The sequence below is a fragment of the Thamnophis elegans genome, chromosome 3, assembly GCF_009769535.1.
Source record: "Thamnophis elegans isolate rThaEle1 chromosome 3, rThaEle1.pri, whole genome shotgun sequence".
Classification (NCBI taxonomy): Eukaryota; Metazoa; Chordata; class Lepidosauria; order Squamata; family Colubridae; genus Thamnophis; species Thamnophis elegans.
In genome coordinates, this window is record NC_045543.1 from 110,564,612 (window position 1) to 110,580,329 (window position 15,718).

General features: G+C 40.3%; 1 protein-coding gene across 1 annotated transcript in view; it reads left to right on the forward strand.

Moving 5' to 3' along the window:
* Window positions 1-2,919: 2,919 nt before the first annotated feature.
* The window catches only part of EDIL3 (EGF like repeats and discoidin domains 3), a 173,624-nt gene continuing 160,825 nt past the window's right edge, over window positions 2,920-15,718 (forward strand). Inside the window, 2 exon segments of the mRNA XM_032213867.1 lie at window positions 2,920-2,953; window positions 4,873-4,998. Of these exon segments, the coding sequence (XP_032069758.1) occupies window positions 2,920-2,953; window positions 4,873-4,998 (160 nt within the window).

Consider the following 15,718-nt stretch of genomic DNA (forward strand, 5'->3'; position numbering starts at 1 on the left):
TTAAGAAGAAATTCAACCATTTGAAAATGAGCAACCATTTTTCTGAATTAGTATTGGTTTTTCTCCCTGAGTAGCGGGTTGAACTAGGTTAGGGGTTGGCAACCTTTAACTCTCAAAGAGCCATTTGGACTCATCTGCCACAGAAAAGAAAACACCGGGAGCCACAAAACCCTTTTGACATCTAAATGCAGATAACACTGCATGTATCGTTTTTTATCTTTAACATTTCTTTTCTTGGATTTATCCATGACTGGTTTACCAGGTGGCAGAAAGTTCAATAAATTATGTGCTGGCAGGTGTCACACATTGACAGTTGTGACCCATATTTTGAGAGACGGGGAGCCGCAGCAGAGGGATGAAAGATCCACATGCAGCTCCAGAGCTGCTTGTTACCGACCCCTGGGCTAGGTCCATTCGAACTCTGTTATTCTACTCTGGTTTCTCTTCAGATCGAATAAATCTTTCACCTTAACTCTGTTATTCCATTATGTCCCCCCACAGTTATGAGATCACATGTTGGGCACTTGGCAACAGGCTCCCCTTTCCTACTATTTGCAAAGTTCTGCAATTACATGGTTGTGATTTTTGATATTTTTTGCTAGTTTACTTCTAGTTTCAGGCAAAAAATACTCCTTTGATATAATGGATTTGCTTAACAACCATTGCAAAAAATGTCACAAAAATAGTGACATTGTGATCCACTTAACGGCTGTAATTATTTAATAATGTAATTCCGGGCACAATTACAGTCATAAATGGAGGACTATCTATATGGATCAGGCTACAGCATAAGGTTCACTTCACTGCAATTGCATATTTGTTTGCTAGTTGACTTTCTAGATTGCTTAATTAACAAACAACTCTAAGCAGCTTCCGAAACTAAAAGTACAATAAAATATAGGGGACGAAAACCCAACAACATTCAGCATAGAGTAAAACACAATCAGCATATGGTGAGAAACCAAAAGTACTCAACATATCTGTATTTCATTAACACTAAAAGGGGAAATCACCCATATGTATGCTGCTTCCATTTGAAATTCGATTTCAGATTAGGTATGCAATTAGAATCAAGCTTTCTGTGTGTTTCCAGTGCATTTTTTTAAATAACCCTCACTAAAATGTTCTAAAAACTGACTATAGTGCAAATCTGGCATAAAATGAGAACACGCTTTTTAGAAATAAGAAATTGGGTGCTCATGCACCTTCATATCGACCAAGATTACTTTGCTGCTGCCTAAAAGAGATCTGTTGTATAAATGAGCAATATGAATTCAGTAGCATCCTCTAATGCCCAAGTTTCCTAATTTAATTTTAATGAAATTTTCCATATGGGTTTTCACAAGCAGTACCTTCTTTGACACATGAATTATTAATACTGCTATGAACGTGAGTCTCCAGTACCCTATAACTATATTGGTAATAACTGGTTCTGCAGCATTTTTTATCCCTCTAAAAGGGTACCAAATTGATCCTTAAAGACTGCTCTCTAGCCACCTTTATTCTCCAAAGGATGCTGTAAACAACATGAATCCTGCCCAGAGGACATTAAAATACAACAAAAAAGCAGATGCTTTCAAGTATGGAAAGGCAGGTCATTGTTTCTTTGCTTGAACCAATACATAACTTGTTTAGATGCTTAATTGGCAAAATAGGATACACAAACAAGAAGCAAAGCTACCCCTGTCAGTTTTCAAAATGACCTATTTCCCTAACACATGGCAAAGTGAATATGAATCTCTTCTCTTTCCCACTCATTTGAAAAAGTGTTGGCTTCCTCACAGGCTCTCTTGATGCTGAAATTGTTACAATAGAATTGCTTCTTTGAAAATAGATGTACTGATGCTTGGATAGCTGTGATTTGTGTTGGGTCCTTCAGCTGAAATATTTTATCAAAGCTCTCTGCAGACCCACCCAATTGTGATTGTATGATTGATTTATTATGGCCATCATATCAGTATTAACTAGAAATTCAAGTGGAGATCTGTCCCATATCCACTCTGAATCAAGTTCATCTACATTGTTGCTGATTGTCCTTTTCTTCCCCTTCCTTTCACATGTTTCAAGCATTATCTTTTCTTCTTTCCTTCCATTTTATTTAGATATAAAATTCAATTGCATGAAGAAGGACCATAATCTTATATCCACTTATCAGGAAGTCAGTGTCATTTTTCTCAGTAAGATGACTCTAGAGTTGACATTATACATACATACACACACACACACACACGTATGTATGTATATATGTATGTATATGTGTTTGTGTGTGTGTGTGTATATACATACATACATACTTACATACATACATACATACATATTAGGGCTGAACTTGGTTAGAAATCCAAAAATCTCAAGGTTATAAACTAGACTGAAAATCAAATGCATCTCAGAAACTCATTGTAGCATATCATTTCCAGGAGAATGACTTATAACCTTAATATTTCTGGATTTATAACTAGGTTTAGTCCTAATTAATGTTTTAAATTCAGCCAAGATCAGCTAGATGCACCCAGCTAGACTGATATATATATATAGAGAGAGATTTAATATAAATTTGTGACCCTGTACAGACATAAACACAGCACATGAAAAGACTGCCTGATCTCTGCTGAGAGATAACCACAGTGTTGCCTGTTCTTCAGGAATAATAGCAATAGTACTTAGATTTATATACCGCTTGACAGTGCTTTACAGCCTTCTATAATAATTGTATACAGCTATTGGCATAACAGTTTGCTTGAAAGTTGACTTATTTTCTTTTGTTATGATCCTTAATTCTTTGAATAAGGCAATTTTCATATTCTGATCAAAAGTAAGCATATCCAGTGGCAGAAGTTAATGAGCTTTGCTTGTGATTCAGTCTTGGTTTCTAGTTGCTTCAGTGCAACTTGTTTAAAGAACATAATCAACTGAATCGAGATGAGCCCAAACTATTTTGATAACATGGTTCCTAGTAGAAACTTTTATATAAAAGGGAATGATGTGGATTTCATGCAAAGATAGTATCACATCTTAAACAAACAAATTTATTTTGAAAAAAAATCACTTGAATATATTCTATACTGGTTATGCCAAGCAAGTTTCTAAACCTTTCTTTTTTATGATGTCTTCAGTTGTCTTTATTCAGAAAGGCTAAGAAACTCAAGTTAAGGAGAGAATCTGTAGCTTCTGAGTAACCATCTGGCTCAATAGTAGTAATGTGAAAGGGATCTTGGAGTGGGCGAGCACTTAAATATGAGCCAATAGTATGCTGCAGCTGGAAATGTTAATACCACTTGATATTGTCTTGGTAAGACCACACTTGGAATACTGTATCCAGTTTTGGTCACCACAATGTAAAAAAGATGTTGCAACTCTAAAAACAGTGCAGAGAAGAGCAACAAAGATGATTAGGGGACTAAAACATATAAAGAACATTTGCTAGATAGGTCTAGTTAATGAAAAAAGTATTAGGGGTGATATGATAGCAGTGTTCCAATATCTCAGGAGTTGCCATGGAGAAGAGGGAGTCAACCTATTCTCCAAGGCAGGACAAGAAGAAATAGATGGAAATTAATCAAGGAGAGGAAAAACCTAGAACTAATGAGAAATTTCCTGACAGTTAGAACAATTAATCAGTGGAATAACTTGCCTCCAAAAGTTGTGAATGCTCCAGGTTTTTAAGATGAAATTGGACAACCATTCATCTGAAATGGTATAGGATCTTCTGCCTGAGCACGGGGTTGGACTAAAAGACCTCCAAGGTCCCTTCCAACTCTATTGTTTTGTTATTATTCGATAAACTAATTGTTTACTGTTAGAACTAGAATATATTTCCTAATTGGGATGACATATTTTCCTGCATGAATATTTAACTACCTGCATGTTTGAAATCATAGATGTGTAGTCTGAGATAAAGCAGTTTAGTGACTGAATTTGAGAAAAAAGAGGGAGAAGCAAAGCGTTTTAATGTATCTGGACCTGGCACAAGTTTTGTTGGAAGCTATGGAGATACATCATGTTATATTGAGATCTATATTGTTGCTTTGAAAATCCATTTCTTCTGTATTTTGATGTTGTTTTTACTAGACTCTGCTTATAACTTGGCAATTAAAATCATTTTTCAGAGAAGCCATGTATTTCTGATGCATTTATTAGAGGAAACCAAATTCCTTATATCTCTATATTTCATAGCAGTCAGACAAATGAGGGATCAATGAGTTAGATACTTGTTTCTGTTCTAAATAAGAAAGTTTTAAATTGACAAAGATTAATAGCATGTGATAGATGCCTATATGAAAAGAGAGATTTTGACAAACTGCATGATCTGATTCCATTATTATTCGAATATTATGAAATACAGTGCACAGGTATGACAGAAAGAGAGCTATTAATCAGATGGCTCTCTGACACCCAAGTGCTTAATCAAATCCCAGTGAAATCAAATGGATTATATTCAAATAGGTATTTTTTTAGATCATACTCTGCTTGACAGCTCTGAGGTTTAAAATGCTATAATCCGTTGAGTATATGGTGAACTTATGTCATATTCTAGACAAATATATTACACTTTGTAACAAATTATTTTGTCAACATGTACTCCAGCAGATGAGAGGCTATGAAATTTGATTTTTAGCTTACAATGCCTCCCATCCTTTATATTTAAAAACCATATTTTTGGATAAATTTAAAAAAATATATCCAATTCCGTGTCCATAAAATGATGAGCATATTTAAGTTGGGAATTTTGGAAATTGCTGTCAATATATATGGACAACACGAGATAGGAAAGGCCCTTTTTCCTAAGTATACATATGTCTTCTGAATGCTTACAAACATATATTCATAATATTGTTTACCATGTAATTGAACAAGTCTTTCTTTAATTTACAGGGGATGCATGTGACTCTAATCCTTGTGAAAATGGAGGCATCTGTGTGTCTGGTTTGGATGGTTTCTATACTTGCGAATGTCCTGATGGCATCACAGATTCCAATTGTTCTAGTGTTATGGAGGTTGGTAAGTGCAAATAAACAAAACAGCAAAAATGTTAATATATATTGTTATTTTCTAAACTATGAAAGTGCTACATTTCCTAATCTTTCTTGTGATAATCAAGCCATGATCTTCAAGCCAAATGGTTTAATTTTAATCTTTGTTTAGTGACTTTATATGTTCCTACGCTGGCTGTCTAACTGGTTTGAGAACAGTGTGCATTATTTTAACAAATCTGATAACAATTTGAAATAATCAGGATATGTATCTTATAAATATGACTTGAATAGGTAGCATGGGAGACATAGTACTAGCAATAGCAGTTAGACTTATATAGCGCTTTACAGTGGTTTACAGCCCTCTCTAAGCAGTTTACAGAGTCAGCATATTACCTCCAACAATCTGGATCCTCATTTTACCCATCTCAGAAGGATGGAAGGCTGAATCAACCTTGAACCTTGTGTGATTTGAACTACCAAATTTCAGGCAGCTGGCAGGCAGCAGAAGTATTCTGCAGTACTACACTCTAACCATTGCACCACCATGGCTCATACATGAAGCATGGTGAATCAACATTGTATTGTACATGGTTGCATGTATGGGTTCAGATGTACATTCATTCATGGTCCAATTAATAAGAGTAAATTGAGGTCACCAAGAAAGATAAGAGGGTGTGAGCAGGATGCTGCCCACGTTAGTAGTGAAGTTAGCTCGTTCGCATGAATGAAGTCATAATCTGTTACATAGTAAAAAGTGAAATGTGATGTTTAAGGACAGTTCACAGACAATGGACTGAGGAAGAGACTTTTTATAGAAGATAGCAATACCATCCATGTAGGGATTTCACAGTCGGACCAGTGAACATGCTAGTGGTAATGAAGTCAGGGAAGGATGCATTCAACCAAGTCTCGCAGAAAAATATAAGGTCAAATATAGCCATTTTTAGTAAGCCATATTTAGGAACTCAGGCATTTTGTTTGCGAGGCTTCTTGGTTGAGTAGCTTGCATTTCAGGTCTGTAGTGGTGAATCTGGAGGTAGAATGTATACCTAATTTTGGTTGTTAGGAGAGTGGTTATTGGGACATCTACTGTTGCCCTACCCCATTCCTAAGAGGTCAGTAGGAGCATGCATAAGCGCACCAGCATGCCTAACATCTCTGTCCTACTGTACCCATTTATTTGTACCCATTTGCTGTGTTCTTATTCATGTTTATTCTTATTCCTGTTACCTTGTACATGAGTGACAAACTAAATGAGTAAAATAAATAAAATAAGCATGCCTCTATTCCCTAACTACAAAAAAGATCCATGCAGACTTTACAAGGAAGCCTAAAATACTGTCATGAGAATGCTACCATAGACCTTCTAGGTAGAAATTAATTTTATTGGCTTTACTGGATGGCATAATGTGTAATGGGGCCTTTAGTATATTTCAAAAACTATGGACGTTACAACACATATTACAAATAATCTGAAGCCCATATTGTACGGTTGGGAGGCAAGTGAAGTATTGCAATAGAAATAGAAGCCAAAAGAATTACTGCTTCAAACTTAAATTACACTTGACCAAAGAACTTCCTGGATGCTTGTTTTATTGCAATGAAGTTTAGATCCATTTTTCCAGTTAATAGGAGTGGGTGGAAATGAGAAAGCCTTGCTATCTGCCAGTTCTATAAAATCAGCCTGGGATTCCTGAATCAACCTTTCCATCTCATGAATCATTTGCAGTAAATAAGGCTTCAACAATCTAAAAAAACAGTGACAACTTTTCCGTTACATTCTTAGGAGCAAGAGTTGTACATTGTGAATATAATTAAGATATGTCTATATATTCTTTTTTTTGTACTGTATATGTTTATCTTTGTTTGTATGGATAGCCCAACATAACCCAGTCAGACTTGTACCTATGGTACAGTATGTAATCTCAGACCAGTTGAGTTTATTTACACTGAAGGTTTTCTGTCAACACAACTCTTTTCTACTAGGGCTATTGGTTCTCGTTGTCTGGCTATAAAAGGTTTTCAGAAGAGGCTCAACAGTGAACTCTGAAGGCTGATATAATTGGTTTTCTGATTGAAATTTCTGTCAAAATTACCATGACTTACACCCTACCAGTCATTTTAAATGCTATTTGCTTCCTATTTAGCAAATTATTTATTTTATGCTGGTTAATACAATGATTGTATTTATTTAGATTTGGTGTTCTTCCACATAACAGAGGGTTGAACCAGAGGATCTCTGTATTTTTTTCCTTATGCCAAATATGATGGTTCTATGATTCTATTTCACTATAAATCTAATTCTTTTTAAAAAGAAAATATCATATTTTTATGCCACATTATTGGAGTTGGGATTAAGGTTAGAGTTAGGGTTTTCCCCTATTTTACACTGTTGGAAAAATAAGTATATGAAGCTCTGATGTCCAAAATTTGTTCCAGATTTGTCTTGGGCTATCTATTAAATTTATGTTTCTAGACTATGGACACCGCTTATTTATGGTAATTTGATACTCATTCTGTAGGCAAATTTTTACATAAACTCTTTTTGAAAAAAAGTTTCAAATGCCTTTCATAAATGCAGTTGGAGTTTGAACATTACATTTTTGCTTGTTTTTTTAATCACAAATTCCACCATAAGTTTAGAATTTGCTGCAAATTGGTCATATTTCTTTGAAGATTTGGATCAAAGGGATGTCTTTCTCCATGACCGTACTACCCTTTTCAAAATATGAGGCGGAAAAGACCAATTCGTGTGTTTCTGTGCTGGATCAGATTCTATAATTTCAATATAAACGCAAGAACAATGAAGTCAGTGTCAATCAGTGAACACCATCTCCATAGGCATGAGTACATAAACAAATAATGCACTTTTCATATAATACTAGACCCGAGAATCAGGTAATTATCAACATTTGTTAAAATGGGATTCTGATCACAAGGCTATCAACCATTAACAAAGCTAGAACAGATGTGTTTTTTGGAAGAGGGGAAGTAGTCTGATTAGATATTGCTCATGTTTTCATTTTATTTTGCAGTTTGGGCTTTTTTTGTCATCTACTTAACATAAGCACTCTAACTAGAGAAACATTTGGCTGAACAAGATTGGTTTTGCAGATAAAAAAGCAGATATCATCAGGCCCATTTGATTCATTCAAAATGACTAAATATATTGCAATTTAACATAAGAGCCCCAATGCTTTCAAAATGAGACATTTAACTTTAGCTCTTATTTTTGCTGGCACAAAAAAAAAGAAATAAGTATCAGCAGCTGCAGTGACTCATTGACATACTAGTTTAGATTGTTATAACTGAAAAGTATGTGGTCTGTCTTGCTTTAACCAATGACATCTTTTAGATTAATAATATAAGTAAATATAAATGAGTTTTGGAAAATGATTGTGGGTAATTTCCAGATAAATTTGTAGCCGGCACATTCAATTAATGCACATATTCAGACCTGAACATTCACACACACCACTTATTTCAACCAGCAATAATACAGCTTGAAATTTATTAAACAACACACACATTTAAGAAAAAGTTAGCCGGCAAGATGAAAGCAGAAAAAGAAATATATGAACAGGCAAAAGTGCACAGTATCTAAATATCAAATCACAGAGATTTCCAGAGTCACTAAAGCAAATACCATTGGATAATTAATATGGACAGTCTCAAAGAAACCATGACTGGTTTTACCTTCCCTGTACTTCTAGGGAAACTTTTATTAACTTTAACAAATCTATAGTCATAATGTCTACCATATCACTTATTAGTGACACTGTACCATACCATCAAATACTTATAGTAACACAGTGGTGGGTTCCGGATCCCATTGCAACTGTACCAGTTGCAACAGGGCCCACCATCCACCACATGATGTGTGCAGTGCACGCATGCATCCTTACCTCTTGTGATGCCTCCGCGAGCCTCTGTGATGCTCCAGCTGCTCGGCGGAGTATCACACAGGCGCCGTGCGCTTCGTGTGCATGCGTGGAAGCGCCGAAGAGCTCAAATAGAGGTAAGGAGCTCGGGTGGGCCCTATGGAGCACTGTACTGGAAAGGTACTCGGTGCTCCGGTCAAGCAACGGTACGTGCGTACAGGGGCGTACCGCCTGCAACCTAACATATATGTCTACACCTGTATGGATATCTTATTCCTAAACAGTCAATAACAATTCTATTTCTGTTGCCTAAGTTTACTCCAAAGTCTTCAGCCACTATTTAGCCATCTCCAAGTTGGTTTCCCTTACTATCAATTGCGTTTGAAGGATTGATTTAGCCTTTTTGCAGTCTGTGCTGAGGTAACAAAAGGAATGTGATGGCTGGCTGTAGCTTCTCAGCGTATCTGTTGAGTGGTGAATCTACCGGACTCTTCTCATTTTACCATCTTTCACCTTCAGCTGGCTTGCTCAAGTCAAAACCTGCTCCTCCTTTACCATTAGTTGCCTGTTGAGCTTATTGTTAAAAATACCTCTTTTCTTCTCACCTACATGACACAAATTTTCCTCTTAAACACCCACACTCTGATGCCAACCATATTTTGCTTCTTATAATTGGGAACCAGGTGTGGTGTAATGCTCCTCAGGCTGCCCTAAAGTCCCCTAGGAGAAAACAAATGAGAAATAAGAGCTCCTGCTAGCCACTGAGAGGCTTTTGTGCCACAAGGTAATTTGAAATTGACCTAAAAGGTCCTGACATTTAGAGACAATTTCCCCCAGAAAACCTCTGGCTTCCTTGAGATTTATTTTAAAAGATTTGGTTGAAGCTGCAAGAATAAAAGACTTTATTAAGCCAAGCTGCTTTCCCACACAGAGTGGGAAAGCTATGCCTAAATGACCTCTTCTTTCTTCTTCTTCTCCTCACATAGGTAGACATACATTTTACTTCGCAGACTGAAGTCTATTGCAGATCTGCAGGAATTAACATGGCATGAAAAGACTAAAGATTATTGCACAGTACTAGGAAGCTTGGAAAGTAGGTTAGAGTTTCATTAAGCCTCTTGGAGCATAAGGTCTCCAGTTGTCAGGGCTAAATGTTAATACAATTTATATGATTGTTTAATGCTGGGAAGCCTCTGACCTATTTACACAGGAGTGAAATATCCCAAGTCCAGCATATTAAGAGCCATCTAGGTTTTCTATTGTTCATTTTAATGTGCTGTGACCACACCAGCTTTTTGACCTCTTTGGACATTTTTTCCCCCACTGGGAAAACAACCTGTCACTGAGATTTAACGCATTTAACAGAAAAGCTTATTAGACTAAGCAGTCTAGAAGAATGCCGTATTGATATATTGCAGATCATGATGCAATTATCACCTCTGTCAAATGTTTCCAGGCTTACAAGCAGTGATCACAGGAAAAAAAGGAGGTTGATGAATTAATTAAAAACAACATCAATCAAGCCCAAACATATATTTTTCTTACTCCCTAAAACTTTTGTTGGTTGGAGAACATATTTCACTTTTTATAGGGAATAAAACTGCAATGGGTGGGATGGTGATTCAAACTGGCCAAAGCTAATTTCACCCACAAGAAACTGGCAGTTTTCCATTTGTTCCCATCAGTTTGGCAGAGGAACTAAAAGTTTGTTGTTTTTGTTTTTGTTTTTAAATGGTGTAGTTATGTACTGTATGTGTCTGTGTGTGTTGCTCTTCTTTACAATGTCTTATCTCAGGTATAAAAACTGAATTGGCAATTGCATTGTCAGTCCAGGTAATTTCCTAAAAGAAGTGATTGGGGTGGCCAACAATGGATGGATACTTAGCTATTCTGACACCAAAATGCAGAAGAATTTTAGGGCAAAGGGAAAGTCTTATCCTGCAGGCTTGTCCCAGATATTCAGTCCCAGGGACCCAACAAGTCGAGGCAAGATCCCTGCTCCACAACATCTAACTCTTCCTCTTGGTAATTCTTGAAATGATTCGATTGCTTCAGATTATAGCTATTTAAGCTTTTTGTCAAACGCTACTAAAGAATGTAGAGATGAAAATTAATATGTCAGTCATGGTTTCATGGTTTCAGTGCCTTCTGATGAACTGCATTGGATCCTAATAGATAATCTTGTAATGTGTTTTTATTCTACTTTAGACATTAATTTTGATCCCAGGATTATATCTAGGTGCTGCCAGAAAGTTATTTCATTCATCAACTGAGTGAAACAACAGCAAAATACCAACTTTTTCTATTGATTTTCTTTTATTTTCATATCCTATCCTGTTCCAAAAAATTATCTTAATTCACAGAATTTACATTTGCACAGAGTTATAGGAGGTGCAGTTGATATGTTTGACTGGAAAGAGGGAAGTGTTTGTTTTAAGCTAGAGTAAACTGCTGTTAGATACATTGTAATTTTCTATTTCTGAATTCTGTGGTTCAGCATTGAACTATCCATTAGTTTTAGTTTTAGTTAGTTTAGTTTTAGTTGAGTTTATTTATAGGCCGCCCTTTTCCCTGAGGGGACTCAGGGCGGCTAACAACTTGTATGGGAGGGGAAGACATACAATAACATAAAAACACAATATATAATTAAAACCAAGCAACATTCATACAACATTCGGGTGGGGGCGGACTATGGTCTTACCCCCAGGCCTGGCGGGATAGCCAGATCTTGAGGGCTGTGCGGAAGGTCTGAAGGGTGGTGAGGGTACGAATCTCCACGGGGAGATCGTTCCAGAGGGTCGGAGCTGCTACTGAAAAGGCTCTCCTCCGCGTAGTTGCCAGCCGGCACTGGCTGGCAGATGGCACTCGGAGGAGGCCTAATCTGTGAGATCTTATGGGTCGAGAGGAGGTGATTGGCAGGAGGCGGTCTCCCAAGTACGCAGATCCACTACCATGAAGGGCTTTGTCGGTAGTAAGAAGCACCTTGAAGCGCACACGGAGATCAACAGGTAGCCAGTGCAGCTCACGGAGGTGCACCCACAATCACTCGCGCGGCCGCATTCTGGACTAGCTGAAGCTGCCGGATGCTCTTCAAGGGCAGCCCCATGTAGAGCACATTGAAGTATTCCAGCCTAGAGGTCACGAGGGCGCGAGTGACTGTTGTGAGAGCCTCCTGGTTCAGGTAGGGTCGCAACTGGCGCACCAGGCGAACCTGGGCAAATGCCCCCCTGGTCACAGCCGACAGGTGGTAATCAAAGGTCAGCTGCGGATCCAGGAGGACTCCCAAGTTGCAAACCCTGTCTGAGGGGTGTAAAATTTGGCCCCCCAGCCTGAGCGATGGAACACCAACCAAATTTTTGGGAGGGAAACACAACAGCCACTCGGTCTTTTCTGGGTTGAGTACAAGCTTGTTAGCCCTCATCCAGTCCCTAACAGCTTCAAGTCCCTGGTTCATCACGTCCACCGCTTCATTGAGTTGGCACGGGGCGGACAGATACAGCTGCGTATCGTCGGCATATTGGTGGTATCTTATCCCGTGCCTCCGAATGATCTCGCCCAGCGGTTTCATGTAGATGTTAAATAGTACGGGGGACAGGACCGACCCCATTATAAAAGTATGGGGATCAATAATTAATTCATAAATATATATTCTGACACAGTACAATGTTCTCTTTCCTTCCCCTATTGGTATGCAAATGTAATCACAAGTCCTTACCAACTTATAGTACTATTCTCGCTAACTACTTCGAACAAGAAAATGGGATGTGATTATATAGTCACACTTGTTTTGCTTTTTAAAAACATTTCTCTTTAATTAGTGCTATATTAGTAAAGAAAAGCAGTATATATTAACAGATTTTCCAGAGTGGGTTTGCAGGATGATCCAGAGATAGTTTCATCACAGCCAATTGGCCTTGAGACTGGGTTGAAGCTGAAGCCATGCCTCTGAGCTCTCTCTTCTGACTCCAGTTTCAATCCAGTCTGGCCAGAGAGAACATTACTTTTCTTAGACTCCTGAAAAGTTACCATTTCTGGACCCTCCTTAACTCACACCATTCTTTATCTGAGACCCCACCTCCACATTCATGTAAGTCCCTGGTGGTGGCTGTGGTTTTTCAGCTGCCTGGCGTTGCAAACAGAAGGCCTGGAGGCTCCAGAGGCTTTTTTGTTTTTCCGGCAGCCATTTTTAGCCAGCAGCCACATGGTGTCTCAATCTTTGCGATCGACACTGGAGGGGGGCTAATGGGCTCTGGTTACCAGCCCGACAGCCCCTAGAGACCAAATCAGATTGCTGGATTCCCGCAGAGAGTGCTAAGAAGAGCATGAAGCCCATGGCGCCTTAAGAAGCTGCAGAAGCGGCTTCTTGTGTGTAGTGGCAGCAGACTCCCCTAGAAGCCGCAGCAGCCCCAGAGCACGCCAATTGTGGCATTTTCAAATCAGGGAGAGCTGCGAGGGGAGTGAAGACTCTGCTGCAGCCGCGGAAGTGGAGGTAAAGATAGCGTGAGGAGTGGTCATAAGTAGAAGCATGATGGCAAAAAGTATTGTAACTTAAGAATGAAGACAGAGGCTCTGGTTCGGTAACGCTGTAACCAATTTAATATAACAGTAACTATTAACAAAGTATCTAAGGAAGACCGGCTGTGAGCACAGTAGAAACAATTGTAACAAAGATTAGACCGGTAGTCTGTGGAGAAGAAGCAGCGAAGCAGTTCCAGGTAGACTGGTATGTTCGGCTGCCAGTTGAAGAATCCGTTGACAGTTGGAAAAGCCTGCCTTTTATATACCAGCAGCTCGGCAACTGACAGACGCGTCTGATTGGCTAAGACGCGCCTGGCTGCTACCGAGCTGTCATTCGTAACTGCGAGGACTTTCTTTCAGTATACAACACTTCTTCCCCCCCAGCTGTGCGCATGCTTGATGTTTGCGCACGCGTATTCTTCTAAATAGGCATGAGAACGGCGGACATGCCCCGAACGCCGCAATTGGATTGCAGGCGGATCCTCAAGAAGACGTCCCTGTCTGAGCTCCTCCCTTCGGGGAGTGAAGCTCCAGGTGACGTCTGATGGTCCTGAATCCCTGAGTGGAAAATTGCAACTGTATGGTAAGCTGGGCGAAGGGGGCGTGGCCGAGGATGGTGTCGGATTGTAGGCGGCCTCTGAGTGGGTTGGACTAGTGCTATATTGACCTAAGGGGTTTGCGAGAACGGATTGAGAAGGAATAACTAACTCATCAGGGTTTTCTCCCCTCGATGATAACAATGAGCTAGGCTGGCCTGAATTGGAGAAAGCTGGAGTGTTTTGATTATTAAATTGCGATTACGGTTTCAGGGCTGGCCGAGCTGCGTCTACGCCAGACCCTTGCGTGTCGGCTTGAGGAGTAGATCCGGATGCCTTTCGTTGCCTTAACTGATCCAGGTGCCTCCTCCAGGTGGATCCATCTGGTATTCGAGCCCTGTAGGAAACGGGTCCTGTTACTTCAGTGATAACTGCAGGAACCCATCTAGTTTCCCTTCCGTAATTCCTAGCCCAAACTAGGTCCCCTGGCTTGAAAGTGCGGGAGGGAGTTGGATGCCCCAGTTTGCCAGACTGAATTCCTGAATAGACGGGATGCAATCTATCCAGTGTGGTCCGCAGGCACCTGCCCATCAGCATCTCTGCGGGGCTTTTCTGTGTCAGGGGGCGGGGAGTGGAATGCTGTGCCAGTAAGTACGCATCCACCCTTGCCTGCCAGTCCCCTCGGTTTAGCCGGCCCAAAGCCTCCTTGGCCGATCTAACCGCCCTTTCCGCTTGGCCATTGCTGGCCGGATGGTAAGGGGCAACCAGCGCGTGGCGGACCCCTTGCTCGGCCAGGAAGGTTTGAAACGTTGTGGACGTGAATTGCGGGCCGTTGTCGGACACTACTGTGCCGGCAACCCATGGGTTGCGAACAAACGTCGCAAAGCTCGCACAGTACTGTCAGATGTGGTGGAGTGCATGAGCAATACTTCCACCCATCGAGAGTACGCATCCACAACTATGAGAAAGACCTGTCCGTGGAAGGGGCCAGCAAAGTCTAAATGTATTCTTGACCATGGTCCACGAGGCATCTCCCATTCCCGGGAGGGAGAGGAAGGAGGGGATGGTCGGGACTGCTGGCATGTTTCGCATTTGGCGACCCAGGCTTCAATATCAGTATCTAATCCTGGCCACCAAACAAAACTGCGAGCAAGAGCTTTCATTCTGCTGACTCCAGGATGATTTTCATGAAGGCGTTGCAAGATCTGTTGTCGGAGGACCGTTGGGATGACCACACGGTCGCCCCACAACAGACAGCCTGAATGAATGGAAAGCTCTAACTGTCTGTTTTTTAAATGTTTGAACTGCGGAGGTAAGGCACCCGCAGGCCAGCCTCTCAGGACCCAATTCAATAGTTGTGACAATGTAGGGTCAGACCGAGAGTGAGCAGCCACGTCTGTAGCTGTCAAAGGCAACTCCAGCTGTGCAATTGCCAGGACTGAAAGGCAAGGAACCGCTTTAACTTCCTTGTCCGGAAGTGGGCAGCGACTAAGGGCATCTGCATGCCCTATTTGCTTGCCCTGACGGTAGCGTAAGGCGTAGGAGTACGCCGCTAAGAACTCCGTCCAGCGGGTCATCCTTGGGGACAGGATAGGAGGGGTCGGCCTATCACCAGCCAGAAGCCCAAGGAGTGGCTTATGATCCGTGAATAGGGTGAAATGCCGGCCATATAAGTAATCATGGAACTTTTTAATTCCTGACACTGCAGCCAGAGCCTCCTTGTCAATCTGGCTGTAGTTCCTCTCTGCTGAGGACAGTGTCCGGGAGTAAAAAGCTATGGGAGCTTCTGAGCCATTGGGCAGGACGTGGC